The sequence below is a fragment of the Hyla sarda genome, chromosome 3 (assembly GCF_029499605.1).
Source record: "Hyla sarda isolate aHylSar1 chromosome 3, aHylSar1.hap1, whole genome shotgun sequence".
In the NCBI taxonomy this organism is placed as follows: domain Eukaryota; kingdom Metazoa; phylum Chordata; class Amphibia; order Anura; family Hylidae; genus Hyla; species Hyla sarda.
Genome location: NC_079191.1, coordinates 358,196,454 through 358,211,621, shown reverse-complemented (window position 1 = coordinate 358,211,621; position 15,168 = coordinate 358,196,454). Strand labels below are relative to the sequence as shown.

Sequence of the window (15,168 nt, the reverse complement as noted above, 5' to 3'; positions counted from 1 at the left end):
CTGGGGGTGTTTTCTCTGGAGTATGAGGAGTTCCTCTCCTCCCCCCTCCCCTGTCATGAGGTCTGCAAAAACATGTTTACATTTGCAAAGCATATTGGCTGAATGCATGCTCTATATAACTCTAATGCAGCCATGTATGCTCTATATAACTTAGTAAAACCTTGTGAAGCTATATGGTGCAAGGACAGAAGAAACACCTGCATTTTTACATTTTCACAGCTTTGTAACCAAAGTTCATGCTTTCAATAACACTAAAGCAGCCATGTGGAACCTATATTGTGCACATATATAAGAAATACGTTCATAAAATGACCAAATAGAAATCATTTTGCATATAAATAATAGTTTAGCACCTTGTATTTCTTGTAACTGTTCATGTTAAGAAGAAATGCTTCTCTTCTTAAAGACTGCAAGCTGTCTGGATCTTGTCTGTGCTCTGAGGCACAGTATGGAGATAACCACACCTCCCATCCTCACCCCTCAGATTTTTGGTCCTTTAAAAAAAAAAAAAAAATTCTGGGTTCCTTTGCAAAATTAAAAATCTCTTTTTTAAACCTGTTTTTCACATCTTTAGCAATCAATTTTTTTAATGAAGTATATTAGCAAAAAAATGCTCGGGAAGTATTAAAAGGGTATTCCAGGAAAAAACTTTTATATTTTTATATATATATATATATATATATATATATATATATATATATATAAAACTTTTTAAAGCTTTTTTTTTTTTTTTTTTAAATCAACTGGCTCCAGAAAGTTAAACAGATTTGTAAATTACTTCTATTAAAAAATCTTAACTTCAGCAGCTCATAATTATTGGAAGGATTTAGTTCTTTTCTGTCTGACAACAGTGCTCTCTGCTGACATCTCTGCTTGTCTCGGGAACTGCAGACAGTAGAAGAGGTTTGCTATGGGGATTTGCTTCTACTCTGGACAGTTCCCGAGACAGGTGTCATCAGAGAGCACTTAGACAGAAAAGAACAACTCAACTTCAGCAGCTCATAAGTACTGAAAGGATTAAGATTTTTTAATTGAAGTCATTTACAAATCTGTTTAACTTTCTGGATCCAGTTGATATATATATATAATATAAAAAAAAATTCCCTGGATAACCCCTTTAAGTTGTTTCTAATGACAATAAATGCTTTCACTTCTTGGCTGCACTATAACCCATTGAAATGAAGCCTTCAAGCCAGTTTTTTACAGAGTATCTTGTGTTATCAATTTGAAAGGCATACAAAAAAATTCAGATTTATGTTCTATGCACTAATGTAGTCTAATTCTTCTTTGATTTTAGGTCGACCTTTCCACTCATTGTGGGTTTATGGGTGGTCTACAGAGAAATGGAAGCACTGGACAGACTGCACCTTATTATGCTACCTCTACTGTTGAAGTAATCTTTCATGTCTCTACTCGCATGTTGTCCGATTCAGATGATTCACTCACCAAAAAGGTATTTGACAAGAACACTGATGTAATGTACAGTATGTAGTTTTTAAGCATAGATATTAGAGCCTGAATTTCACGCCCATGCCCCAGTGAGTGCAGGACCCTATTGTAATATTTCTTATTATACTAATTTATCTTTATCATGTCAGTCAGACACCTGCAGCATAGAGATGGTGGTGTGGGGAGAAACAGCGCTCAGCTGGCCCCTTCTCCTTGCTCATTCTAGAGCAATGTTTTCCAACCAGAGTTGGCTGTCCGGGCATGCTGGGAGTTATAGTTGTGCAACAGCTGGAGGCACACCCTGGTTGGGAAACACTGTTCTAGAGTCTCAACACCCAGACCCCCAATAATCAAAACTAGGGATGTCCCGATACTGGTATCGGTATCGGGGCCGATACTAGCCATTTGCATGGTATCGGGGACTCGTTTAATGTGACACACACGTCACTCCGCCTCCTTCCCTGCGCCCAGCGTAACGCTACGGAGGAAGTAGAGTGACGTGTATGTCACATGCTCCTCCATAGGACGACATGATGCGGACTGGAGAACAGGGCAGCAGAGCGGCAGCACCAGCACCCGACAGAGGAGGTGAGCTGCCTGCAAGGAGGGGGCTGCTACTAATGTCTAAACGGGGGGACCCTGCTGCTGTCTAAACGGGGGGGGACCCTGCTGCTGTCTAAACGGGGGGGGGGCCTTCTGCTGTCTAAAAGGGGAGGCTGCTGTTTAAATGGGGGGGGCCCTGCTGCTATCTAAAGGGGGGGCCCTGCTGCTGTCTAAAAGGGGGGGCTGCTGCTGTCTAATAGGGGGGGGCTGCTGCTGTCTAATAGGTGGGGGGGGCCTGCTACTGTCTAAAGGGGGGGGCCCTGCTGCTGTCTAAAGGGGGGGCCCTGCTGCTGTCTAAATGGGGGGGGCCCTGCTGCTGTCTAAATGGGGGGGGCTGCTGCTGTCTAAATGGGGGGGGCCCTGCTGCTGTCTAAAGGGGGGGCCCTGCTGCTGTCTAAAGGGGGGGGCCTGCTGTCTAAAGGGGGACCCTGTTGTCTAAAGGGGGAGGGCCCTGCTGCTGTCTAAAGGGGGGGGGCTGCTGCTGTTTAAATGGGGGCCCACTGTCTAAAGGGGGGCTGTGGTCTACAGGGGAACTTCTACTAGTGACTGCCAGGGGGCTGCTGCTAATGTCTGCAGGGGGATACTACCTACTATTAAAGACAATCTTACAGCAGAGTCACCTGCACTAACTTGAATTTATAGGTAGATAGCGCAGGTGACCCTTTTCCACCGCTGCTCACCTTTTGAACATCAGTGCAATCGCTCCGCTCCGAAGACATTGGTCTCGCCGCCAATGCAAATTCCCTGTTCTGTCCAATGGAGAAGAAAGAAATCTTGGCTCATACTACAGCAGCCGCCTCCATTGTACACAACAAGGACCCACATATCATGCGGTAAGCAGCGCCAGAAACCGTGTCAGCCTGGTGTCAGATTCCCTTTAAAATAAAATTACTCGTACTTGATATCGGCGAGTACTAGAATTAAAGTATCGGTACTCGTACTCGGTCTAAAAAAAATGGTATCGGGACATCCCTAATCAAAACCATTGATGTCTCTATGTCAAAAGCTGCTGTTTTCTTTTTTTACCTTTCTGCTTCAATACTACCATTAGGGCTAGCTATGCAAAGAAAAATAGAGAGGACCTCTGTGAATTTGTAAATGTGGCGTTCTACACATGGCTTAGTGATATACTCATTGCATACTGACAGTTTGTAACAGTAAAGCCTCTTTCACACTGTTGTTGCTCTCTGTCGAGAATGGCCGTCAAAGTCTCTTTTTATATATATATTTTTTTTTTTTTTTTTTTTTTTTTTTTCTGACTTTGATGGCCGTTCTCATGATGGGGAGTAACAGGCAACAACGGGTTCCTGCGGATCCCATTTACTATTATGGGCCGGGTGCCATTATGAATAGTGTTGGGCGCGAATATTCGCATTTTAAATTTTTATCGTGAATTCGCAAATATATTCACTATATATTCAAAATTACGAATATTCACTTTTTTCCGCATATTCGCATATGCCCTGGTTTCAAGTTACATTGGCCTAGAAAAGACCATTGTATGTTGAAACTATTGTATGTTGAAGCCATTGTAAGTTAAGGTATCACTGTATATATTTATACAGTGGTGATGTATTCCATATCTGAACTGATGATATAAATGTCATTTTAGACAAATAGGCGCAGAGTTTAATACATATATCTAGTGTTTTATATTGTATTAAGGTGTGTTTTATATTGGAAACTCGTCCACGTTCTTCTCGGTATTCTGCATGGACACCTACAGTATGGCTTGTTGTTCGGACAGCATTTAATAATCTGCATTATGATGTGCCTCTGTTGCTCTTGTTTCCTTTGAATGAAGTAATAGATCACCTGCCATGAATGCCCTCCTAACCTGTGTCAGAGCAGGCAGATTAGTCGTGTGTTCTTCAGCTGGAAGGTGTCATGTTCAATGCTGATTGATGAGCTTTGATGAATCCGTGGCTCTTTAGTGGAGGCAGTCACCGCTTCCCAAGCATCACACCACCCTGGAAGAAATCAAATCAAATGACTTGTAGCCGCGGCGTAGAGCTGTCGGATGGATCCAGCCATGCTCTTGTCCACCTCCAAAGCGTGCCAGTTAGGCAATATTGGATGCCTTAGTTTTGAGAGGACGATTCCCCACCGAAACAACCACGACTCCGATGATACCTTTTTCAGCTGTGAGATTTGTGTTCATTAGCAATAAACATTCTTGATCAGGATGTCTCTCGGCTAGAATAAAAAATCAATCACACTAACAGCTTCTTACAATCCGTCCTGTTATCCTAACTAAATTGCAGCTAACAGCTCTGAAATGAGTTTTTTTTTCTCCCTTTTTGTAAAAGAGGTAGAGTTTATCATAGGCCGCATTTGCAACAGAACCTTTCCCCATGCAGAGACCTAGATGTAGCCCCATCGTGAACTCTTGCTCCTTTGCTGTAGATATCTTCTAGCTATTTCGATATTAGATTTTTAGCAGCTAATCTCACTGCTGTAGGGGTTTGTAAAGTGGGGACAGGGCTGTGCTATTGGATTTGTCCAATTCATTTGACTTCAGGACTATAATTGCACTTATGTCTTACCAGCCTTTTATAGCCTGGGGCTGGCCGGCAGCAGAAAAACAAATTGGCAGTGATACAGTAAGAGTGAAAGGGAATGAAAGGAGCACATTATTAGTATCCAGGCACCGCTGATCTGGCAGGAAGTTTCTCGGTTAATTTACAAATAAAACTTAGATTTTAGGATGGGCACACTGTCAGGAAAACAATGGGGTTGTCAGGCTCAAGATACTTGCAGAAAGCAGCAGCCGTGACTATTCGAGAGCAGAAATTCTTCAATCGAACAGACAAGTTCTTGCTGGAGCCAGCTGGCCATGTAATGCAATTAGTAGGGAAAAGAGGTCAGACTATTAGGTGTGTACCATGACCAGTGTCACCAGTGGCGTGCTGCCCGGCTGGCTGCATATTGGGAAGACAAGAGGGGAGAGGAAAAAAAAGGGGGAATTAGATGGTCTTTTCAGCTTCTGAATGAGTGTGGCACATGGACAGCCTCTTAAAGTATTACAGTGTTTTGCTTAGACTTGAAAAATGAACGTTTGTTGAAAGGCTGACGGCAGACACAGGCGGCTGCTGCTGCCGAGGACACCCAGTTCAGACTAAATGAATAGACCTGGCCTTAGCAGGAAACATGAATAACGTGTGTTCTGGGGCTGACCTAACGTCCTCAGACGTGACTGAACTAAACTTGCACTCTTCTCCTCTGCTCTGTTGGGTTTAATGCTCAAATGACAGTCTTTATTCACCACTATTTTTAGTGAAAGGAAATTTTCTCTCCCATCACCAGGAGCAAAAGTTTTGTAAAACTTTATTTATAGAAGTTTATGAACAAGATGTATCTTAGATAGTGACTACATGTTTTAAAGTAAAAAATGATCTCCAGGATCACACATATTGAGGTTTATTTGGCTTGGTGTCTTATTTTTCTTATTTATGACAATTCTATTATTTTAGTAATTTGCTGTCGGTGCCATGACTTTCTGGTGGGTGTTTGGCGGGCTTGTGCTTAGGCTCCTTTCACACTATGAATTTTTCCATTTACAAACTTCCGTCCTATGTTCCGTCACTACAGCTGCAAAACCCGGCCGTTACAAAACCCTTGACGGCCGTGACTAAATTGCATTGCAGCCTATGGGGTTTTGTAACTGCCCGTTTGCACCCGTATATGCCTGTAATTCATTACGGGCGTTATACAGTGACGGGACATCCGACTGCATTCAGTGATTTTTCCGCCACGATGTCCCGACACTGTATAACGCCCGTAATGAATTACAGGCATATACGGGTGCAAACGGGCAGTTACAAAACCCCATAGGCTGCAATGCAATTTAGTCACGGCCGTCAGGGGTTTTGTAACGGCCGGGTTTTGCAGCTGTAGTGACGGAACATGTGACGGAAGTTTGTAAACGGAAAAATTCATAGTGTGAAAGGAGCCTTATACGTAGGAAGCGGCAAAGCTGCAGTATACAAGAGAAGTAAGAGCAGCAACTAATGTCCCTGTTTATGAGTACAAGAGAAGATGATGGGCACTCACCAGTCTTCAGAGGGTAAAACGTAGAACTTTATTCAAGAAAGGTGCATGTGTGCATACAAACACAGAGAGAGCATGGATGCCATCCACAGTGGTGATAGCTATTTCATGCGCTGGGTGCACTTCCTCGGACCACTCAATGTCCCTGTTTATATTAATGAATTTAGATTACCTCGGATTCCACTAGCTGCACCCTATGTGTGTGTTCACTCATCAAAAGAGAAATTGTGCCTCAATCTATGTGGAATTCAGATCAGAAATACATATAGATTTTGATGTGGATTTTGACACAGATTTTAAAGCCCCGTTGATAGAAGTGGGAGAATCCATGCAGAACCACATGAATTATCCAGTATGATGTAGTATTTTCCATCAAAGTAATGGGAGAGGATTAAAATGCAAAACCACAGTTTGATGTAGAATCCAGCTCAGATTTCACATCTAAATAAGCAAAGATTTGTATCCCTTGTATGAATGGAACTCACCGCGCCTGCTTGGCCTCTGTTCATTCTCCATGGGGCCGCTAAACACCTCCAAGCTCAGAAATGTTTAATAGCCACATAGAGAACAAATGGAGCGCTGGCTGCGTACGCACTTCCTTCATTCCAGGGGCAATTTTGTCCCTTTATTTGGGATCGGTAGGGGTTCCAGCAGTCAGATCCCCACCAATCAGTTTGTTATCCCCCAATCTTAGGAAAAGGGGCATAACAAGCTGATACTGGAATGCCCCTTTAAGGAGTGTACATTTTAGATATATACTCAGTATGACACCATATAATTCATGTTGTAATGTTTACTATTTTTTATTGATTTTTATTTTTTAGCTTCGGCACCTTGGAAATGATGAAGTTCACATTGTTTGGTCTGAACATACAAGGAACTACCGAAGGGGCATTATACCTACAGACTTTGGAGATGTTTTAATTATTATTTACCCAATGAAGAATAGGATGTATTTTATAGAAATAATGAAGAAACCAGAGGTAAGTTATTTTTTTTTAGATAGGAATATATGTCAAGGTTGCACTCTTCAGGCATCCCATGGTATCTGGCTCCAAGACAATATCAACAGATACTGTAAGATCAGACTTGTTCTTCCACTATATCCCACATGTGCTCAATTTGATTGAGATCTGGGGAATTTGGAGGCCAAAAACCGAAACTCTGTCATGTTCCTCAAACTATTCCTGAGTAATTTTTACAATATGATGTGGTGTATTATCCTGCTGAAAGATGCCATTGCCAATAGAGAATACAGTTGCAGTAAAGTGGTTTACTTGGTTTACAATAATGTTTATGGTACTTGTCAAAGTAAGATATATATGTATACTAGAAGAACATGGCTCCGAGGATTACACTGCACCTCTGCTGCCTTGCCATCTACCCATAGTGTATCCTGTTCTCGTTTCTTGCTATTTCTTTTCAGGTAAACAACACATGTGCACTGTAATGTGAAAATATGATACATCAGGCCACTATGAGCAAAACTGTGAACATTAATTGTTTACTGACCGATTCCATCAGTTTCCATTGGTGTCTCGGGTGAAGTGGGTACTACCAAGGAAAAACTATACAGTATCTAACTTGTGAGTACACCCATAACATTTTTGTAAATATTTTATTATATCTTTTCATGTGACAACACTGAAGAAATTATGCTCTGCTACAATGTAACGTAGTGAGTGCACAGCCTGTATAAGTGTTAAATGTTGTGTCCCCTCAAAATAACTCAGCACACAGCCATTGTGTAAACCTTGGGAACAAAAGTAAGTACACCCCTAAGTGAAAATATTCAAATTGGGCCCAATTAGCAATTTTCCCTTCCCTGGTATCACATGACTTGTTAGTGGTACAAAGACTCAGGTGTGAATGAGGAGCAGGTGTATTAACCTCTTAAGGACCCATGACGTACGCGTACGTCATGAGTCCGCTCCCGATCTATAACGCAGCGTGGCGCCGCGTCATAGCGGGTCGGGCCCAGCCTCTAACAATAGCCCGGACCCGTGGCTAATAGCGTGGCATTGATCGCGGTGCCGCGCACTAATAACCCTTTAGACGCGGTGTTCAAAGTGAAAGCATGCCGGTTAGCTCAGGGAGCTGTTCGGGATAGCCGCGGCGAAATCGCGGCATCCCGAAGAGCTTACAGGACAGCGGGAGGGCCCCTACCTGCCTCCATGCTGTCCGATCGCCGAATGACTGCTCAGTGCCTGAGATCCAGGCATGAGCAGTCAAGCGGCAGAATCATCGATCAGTGGTTTCTTATGAGAAACCAGTGATCAATGATGAAGATCAGTGTGTGCAGTGTTATAGGTCCCTATGGGAGCTATAATACTGCAAAAAAAAAGTGAGAGAAAAAAGTGAATGAAGCTCATTTAACTCCTCCCCTATTAAAAGTTTGAATCACCCCCCTTTTCCCATAAAAAAAAAGTGTAAATAAAAATAAACATATGTGGTATCGCCGCGTGCGGAAATGTCCGAATTATAAAAATATACCATTAATTAAACCGCACGGTCAATGGTGTGCCTGCGAAAAAATTCCAAAATAGTGCATTTTTGGTCACTTTTTATATAATGAAAAAATTTATAAAAAGCGATCAATAAGTCCTATCAATGCAAAAATGGTACCGCTAAAATACATGGAGGAGGTGTGCCGACCGCGGCTTCCTGTGGGGGATGGACGTCAGCTTCCGGCAAACTGCCGGGGCCCTGTGTAGGAAATTGCGGGGGGGTTCCAGGGTTCAGACCCCCCACGATCTATAGCTTATCCCCTATCCTTGGATAGGGGATAAGTTATTTTTCACCAGACTTCTCTTTTAAATTTGGTGTTATCGCTCTCACACACTCTGATACTGGTAACTCCAAGTTCAACATGGCACCACGTGGCAAATTATTGCTCTAAATAAAGATACCCTAGACTAGAAGAAGATTGCCAAGACCCTGAAACTTACCTGCAGCACGATGGACAAGACCTTTTTGCTAAGGTTTAGACCTTAATGGTTGTGTTTAGTTATTTTGAGTGGACACATTACACACTGTTATACAGGCTGTGCACTCACTACTTTACATTGTTGCAGAGGGTCATTTCTCCAGTATTGTTACATGAAAAGATAGAAATGTGAGGGGTGTACTCACACGTGAGATACTGTAGGGCTGCCTTTTATCAGAGAACCTCTTTTATGAATACCTCTAGTGTCTTGAAGGAACCTGCTTTGCACTATAGAGAGATCATTGTTCTGGATAATGTGGTTATAAATGACTCAAAACCTCATACATTATTAGATGTTGTAAATGGAAAACAAGCTTTTGACAGAAACAATACCCACCTCCTCAATACATAAGTTGTATCTAGAAAGACTCGTAGAAGTAAATGGATACTTTTTTCTATAGAAGACTTGCCAGTTTGTTACCCACGTGCACAGCGGAGAAGCATATAGGATATGCCTGCAAATATGAAATAGTTCTCTGCATTCATCTACTTGGGAAACATGGTGATCAAAGCCGAGTCTCAAGTGCTAGAAAGCACAGTCAAGGGCCCTGACTGCTGAATAAACGAAGGACTGAGAAAATCTGAAATCCACATCATTAAAGTACTTTAACCTTCAGTTCAATATGATGCTGCAAATGTATGACAATGAGGTGTACACGAGAGTTCTAGAAATAATGAAGCTGGTGTAGTTAATGGCTACATCCATTTAGGGAGAATAAAAACAAGAAACTTTTCCGCTTGGAAACAGCAGGCCATTAGACATTGTGTGCTGAGATATTACAATTTCAGCAAATAAACTTTTACTTTGCATAAGGTAAAGTCAAATAATTTTTCTAACATTGTTTCTTTATCACTTCCCCATGGTTTTCAATGGGGGGGGGGGTTATCAAAACCTGTGCAGAGGAAAAGTTGCCCATAGCAACCAATCAGATCACTTTTATTTTTAACAAGGCCTCTGTAAAACGGAAGAAGCAATCTGTTTGGTTGCTATGAGCAACTGGGCAACTTTTCCTCTGGACAGGTTTTGATAAATCTCCCTAATAATTATGAAAAAGAGAGAAGGACCGACAGATGGCGCCTCGTGTATTACCCCAGGATATGTATGAGAGGAGAGATCCGGGGGGAGTGGATGGATGGATACCCCACGGGGCTTATAGATGGCCGCTCACCTCAAGGTAGAAAATAGAAGGCATGTAACCCCAGCGATAATGTGGTACCATCAGATGCGAGTTGCTGACAAGCCAATGGGTTGCAGGAACAGACCATGGTCGTCCTGTGGATAAGAGGAGGAGGGTGAAGGAAAAAAGACCCTTAGAACATGGCGCTGCAACTCTTTAGATGGAAGAAATGAAGTCCAGCTAGTAGTTAAAAGGTCCTCAGCAGGACTATTTATTGGCAATAAAAATAAAACAATAAAACAAGTGATTACGCGTTTCGGGAGGAGCCCTCCTTTCCTCAGATCAGGGTCGGCCCTGATCTGAGGAAGGGAGGGCTCCTCCCGAAACGCGTAATCACTTGTTTTATTGTTTTCTTTTTTTTACCAATACATGGTCCTGCTGAGGACCTTTTAACTACTAGCTGGACTTCATTTCTTCCATCTAAAGAGTTGCAGCGCCATGTTCTTTACCCTCCTCCTCTGGATAGGGGATAAGAGGTCTACGGACGGAGTACTCCTTAAAGTCTTGCCAGCCTACCCAATGTATGTTTGCAAGTATGGTGAATCACATGGCAAAGGAATATGAGTGCAGGATCAGACTACATAGGTTTTTTTTTTTGTAGTCTGTTGCCATGGAGACAAATAGGTCTGTTTAGAAGATTATAGTCACATTTGTTTGCAAGTTGAAAGAATAGTTAAAAAGGGTTTTAAAGGTGAATAGTTTACCCTTTTATGCTCTATTAAATTATCTAAATATCCGTAGTAACCAATAACTACACAATTTGAACCGTACTCTAAAATAACAGTATTTATAAATAATGGAATCATATAAACCTCTGTGACTGGAGTTGATGGAAAAGTAAAGAAAAATGTCCTAACAATAACCATTGATACGGTCTTACTAGAGATGTACACACACAGCGAGGCCACTTGAATTGTAATGGGAATCCTATATTTAAAAAAAAAAAAAACACAAAAAGCCATTACAAAGCAATAAACTGTATCCAGACATTTCCAGGGCAAGTGCAGCTGACCTTTTGTTCACTCGCTCCTGACCCCAGGGTGTATGGGAGATGTCTACTATTTGGCCTCATTCCTGGTATTTAAATTGCATTCCCTAATCAAGTGAAAAGGCTGTCCTGTCTATCGGGTTACAGAATCCATAACAGCATTTGTCCTTTATATAGGATAATGTTAGTCTTTTTGTTTGCATTGAAGCTGTTGCACCTGGATCACCAGTGTTGACTCGCGATTATACACAAAGTTCTGGTAGATGCCTCTCTAATGCGCAAAAAAAATAAAAAAAATAATAATTAGATTTCTCCTTTCACCCTCTCGTTAAATATAGAATTGCAAGTTCTGCACTTTTTTTTTTTTTTTCAACTTAATTGAGCAATAGAATTATCAGAGACGTAATGCAGCCGTAGCTCAACATAGCTGCTGTGGAAAAGACAATAGTACGTCTGTTAGAATGGAAGCATTCCACGCATCACAGATGTATGAGGGTATTCAAGACAATGAGGGGAAAAGCTGCCTGCCATGGCGGACAAAGACTAGCACGCAGGCTCTCCACTCTGTACATACCACTAGGGCAGTGTTTCCCAACCAGGGTGCCTCCAGCTGTTGCAAAACTACAACTCCCAGCATGCCCGGACAGCCGTTGGCTGTCCGGGCATGCTGGGAGTTGTAGTTTTTCAACAGCTGGAGGCACCTTGGTTAGGAAACACTGCGCTAGGGACATAGTGAGAGCTCCCTGGGACACAGATGCCTTGTTATATTGCAGCTAGTCATTGGAGATTAATTGTCAGCCATTTGGTACAATAATTTACCCATTCCCTAGTGTTTTACCTAGTGTCATTGACTGTGGAGCATGGATCTTTGTACTCCACTTAAAGGGGTACTCCGGTGAAAACCTTTTTTCTTTTAAATGAACTGGTGGCAGAAAGTTAAACATATTTGTAAATTACTTCTATTAAAAAATCTTAATCCTTCCTGTACTTATTAGCTGCTGAATACTACAGAGGAAATTCTTTTCTTTTTGGAATGCTCTCTGATGACATCACGAGCACAGTGCTCTCTGCTAACGTTATAATAATAATAATAATTATGCTTTATTTATTGTTCTTAGTAAGATTTGAACCCAAGTCCCCAGCACTGCAAGGCAGCAGTGCTAACCACTGAGCCACCATGCTGCTCTTAGCATACATCTGCTATGCATGGTTGCTAAAATGTACAGAGATGTCAGCAGAGAGCACTGTGCTCGTGATGTCATCAGTGTTCCAAAAAGAAAGGAATTTCCTCTGTAGCATTCAGCAGCTAATAAGTACTGGAAGGATTAAGATTTTTTAATAGAAGTAATTTACAAATATGTTTAACTGTCTGCCACCAGTTGATTTAAAAGAAAAGTACCCCTTTAAAGGGCCTATCCAGGAAAAAAACGTAATTTATTTATATATATATATATATATATATATATATATATATATAGGAATATGTAAAGCAGCTCATTACATCACCTTTTCAGGTAATGTTCCCTGGTATCATCTTAGCTCCTGTTAAGGAATTTAAAAAGCTGATCGGGATTTTATGCCAAGCCAGACTACTCCCCAAAAGGGAAGTTTCTACCCATCTGCAGGCTCCAGAAAGTTAAACAGATTTGTAAATTACTTCTATTAAAAAATCTTAATCCTTTCAGTACTTATGACCTTCTGAAGTTAAGGTTGTTCTTTTCTGTCTAAGTGCTCTCTGATGACATGTCTTGGGAACCGCCCAGTTTAGAAGAGGTTTGCTATGGGCATTTGCTTCTAAACTGGGCGTTTCCCGAGACACATGTCATCAGAGAGCACTTAGACAGAAAATAACAACCTTAACTTCAGAAGCTCATAAGTACTGAAAGGATTAAGATTTTTAAATAGAAGTAATTTACAAATCTGTTTAACTTTCTGGAGCCAGTTGATATATAAAAAAAAGTTTTTTCCTGGAATACCCCTTTAACTTTGTCCACTCTTATTATATAATGTAGTTGTATTTTTTTTTCCGAATGTTTGGATATATATATATTATTATATTTTTTTAATGTATAATAATAATATTATTATTATTATGTTTTTTTTTTTATGTCTTCCTAATTTAAAACTTTTTGAATATTTTTTTTTTTTAAACTTAAAAACTATATAATGAAGAAAAAACCTATCCTACACAGCTACTTGTCGGTCTGGGGACACTAGAGCTGTCACCCATAAAGAGGAGTTTACACATTAGCCCTTATTTACCAAGGTAATCCTGTCACTTTTTGTCGGGCCGTGCGACTAAAATTGTGTCGCACAGCTCGTGCGACACTTTACGCGACACATTTTACCGACATGAACCAGCATCTCTCCGAGTGGTTTTAAAACACGACAAAAGGGGGCGTGGTTTTTGAAAAAAGGGGCGGGATCCCGACAAAACAAAAAAAATCACTCCGAGTGTGTGAGAAAATACACATAAAAACGTGTGAGTTTGTTGAAACCAAAACCCTACACCTTTTGAGCAGTCGGTAAAGTAATTAAAGTGGAGTGTTTATGTTGAAAACCTTTTTATAGGCCTTTGTATATTAATTAAACCCATTTTTTTGCAAATGTATTTAATTATATCTGTTAATTACCTATGTTTATTACTTACTAAAGGAGATCTGTAGTGCAATATAACTTATCCCCTATCCGAAGGATAGGGGATAAGTTATAGATCGTGGGGGGTCCGAGTGCTGGGGCCCCCCGGGATCTCCTGGACGATGCCGCAGCAGTATGTTGGAAAGGGGGTGTTCCGACCCCACATGACGTGGCAGCCGTCACGCCCCCTTCATGTACCCCATAGAGATACATGAAGGGGGCGTGTCTGCCGCGGCTTTCTGCTGGGGACGAAACTGCACTTCCTGCAGACTACCGCTGCCCCGTCCAGGAGATCCCGGGGGCCCCAGCACTCGGACCCCCCACGATCTATAACTTGGGGATAAGTTATTTTGCACTGGAATACTCATTTAACCCTTTAGTTTATACTTAAAATTTGTACATAGTACATCACAATCAGGATTATATTTATTGTAATCTAATATTTTTTTTATGTTTTTTTCAATTATAATTCAACAGGTTTCAGGGTATATCACAACCAATAATAAGTTTATCAAGGCAGCCCCAACCAGGGGTACTACCGTGGAAAACTTTTTTTTATCAACTGGTGCCAGAAAGTTAAACAGATTTGTAAATTACTTCTATTTAAAAATCTTAATCCTTCCAGTACTTTTTAGGGGCTATATACTACAGAGGAAATGCTTATCTTTTTAGATTTCTCTTATGTCATGACCACAGTGCTCTCTGCTGTCCTCTGCTGTCTATTTTAGGTACTGTCCAGAGCAGCATATGTTTGGATTTTCTCCTGTCCTGGACATTTCTTAAAATGGACAGCAGAGGTCAGCAGAGAGCACTGTGGTCATGACATCAGAGAAATCTAAAAAGAAAATCATTTCCTCTGTAGTATACAGACCCTAAAAAGTACTGGAAGGATTAAGATTTTTTAATAGAAGTAATTTACAAATGTGTTTAACTTTCTGGCACCAGTTGATTAAAAAAATAAATAAATAAAAGTTTTACACGGTAGTACCCCTTTAAAAAATATATCTATATTTTTTTAGAAAAGTAAAGATGATGCAGCACTCCACAATTATGCATAAGGTGGTTTATTCCAGCATGTGCAAAGACAACGTTTCACCAGTCTCTCACTGGCTTTCTCTATATATTTTTTTTAAATACTGATCACTCATGGCCATTCCCTTTCACACAATTTAGCGTGCGACACAAATTTCATCCCGTGCGACACAAAATGAAATTGACGTGCGACAGATTAGTAAATCAGAGCGAAAAATACACGGAGTAAACCTGAAATCACTCCA

At 41.0% G+C, this 15,168-nt stretch overlaps 1 protein-coding gene across 4 annotated transcripts in view; it reads left to right on the top strand.

Moving 5' to 3' along the window:
- Positions 1-15,168, top strand: part of RALGAPA2 (Ral GTPase activating protein catalytic subunit alpha 2) — a 312,968-nt gene that overhangs the window by 182,350 nt on the left and 115,450 nt on the right. For all 4 annotated transcript variants that reach the window (XM_056567643.1, XM_056567642.1, XM_056567641.1 and 1 more), the window contains 2 exons: positions 1,298-1,453; positions 6,927-7,085. In XM_056567643.1, the coding sequence (XP_056423618.1) occupies positions 1,298-1,453; positions 6,927-7,085 (315 nt within the window). The remainder of the gene's footprint in view (positions 1-1,297; positions 1,454-6,926; positions 7,086-15,168) is intronic.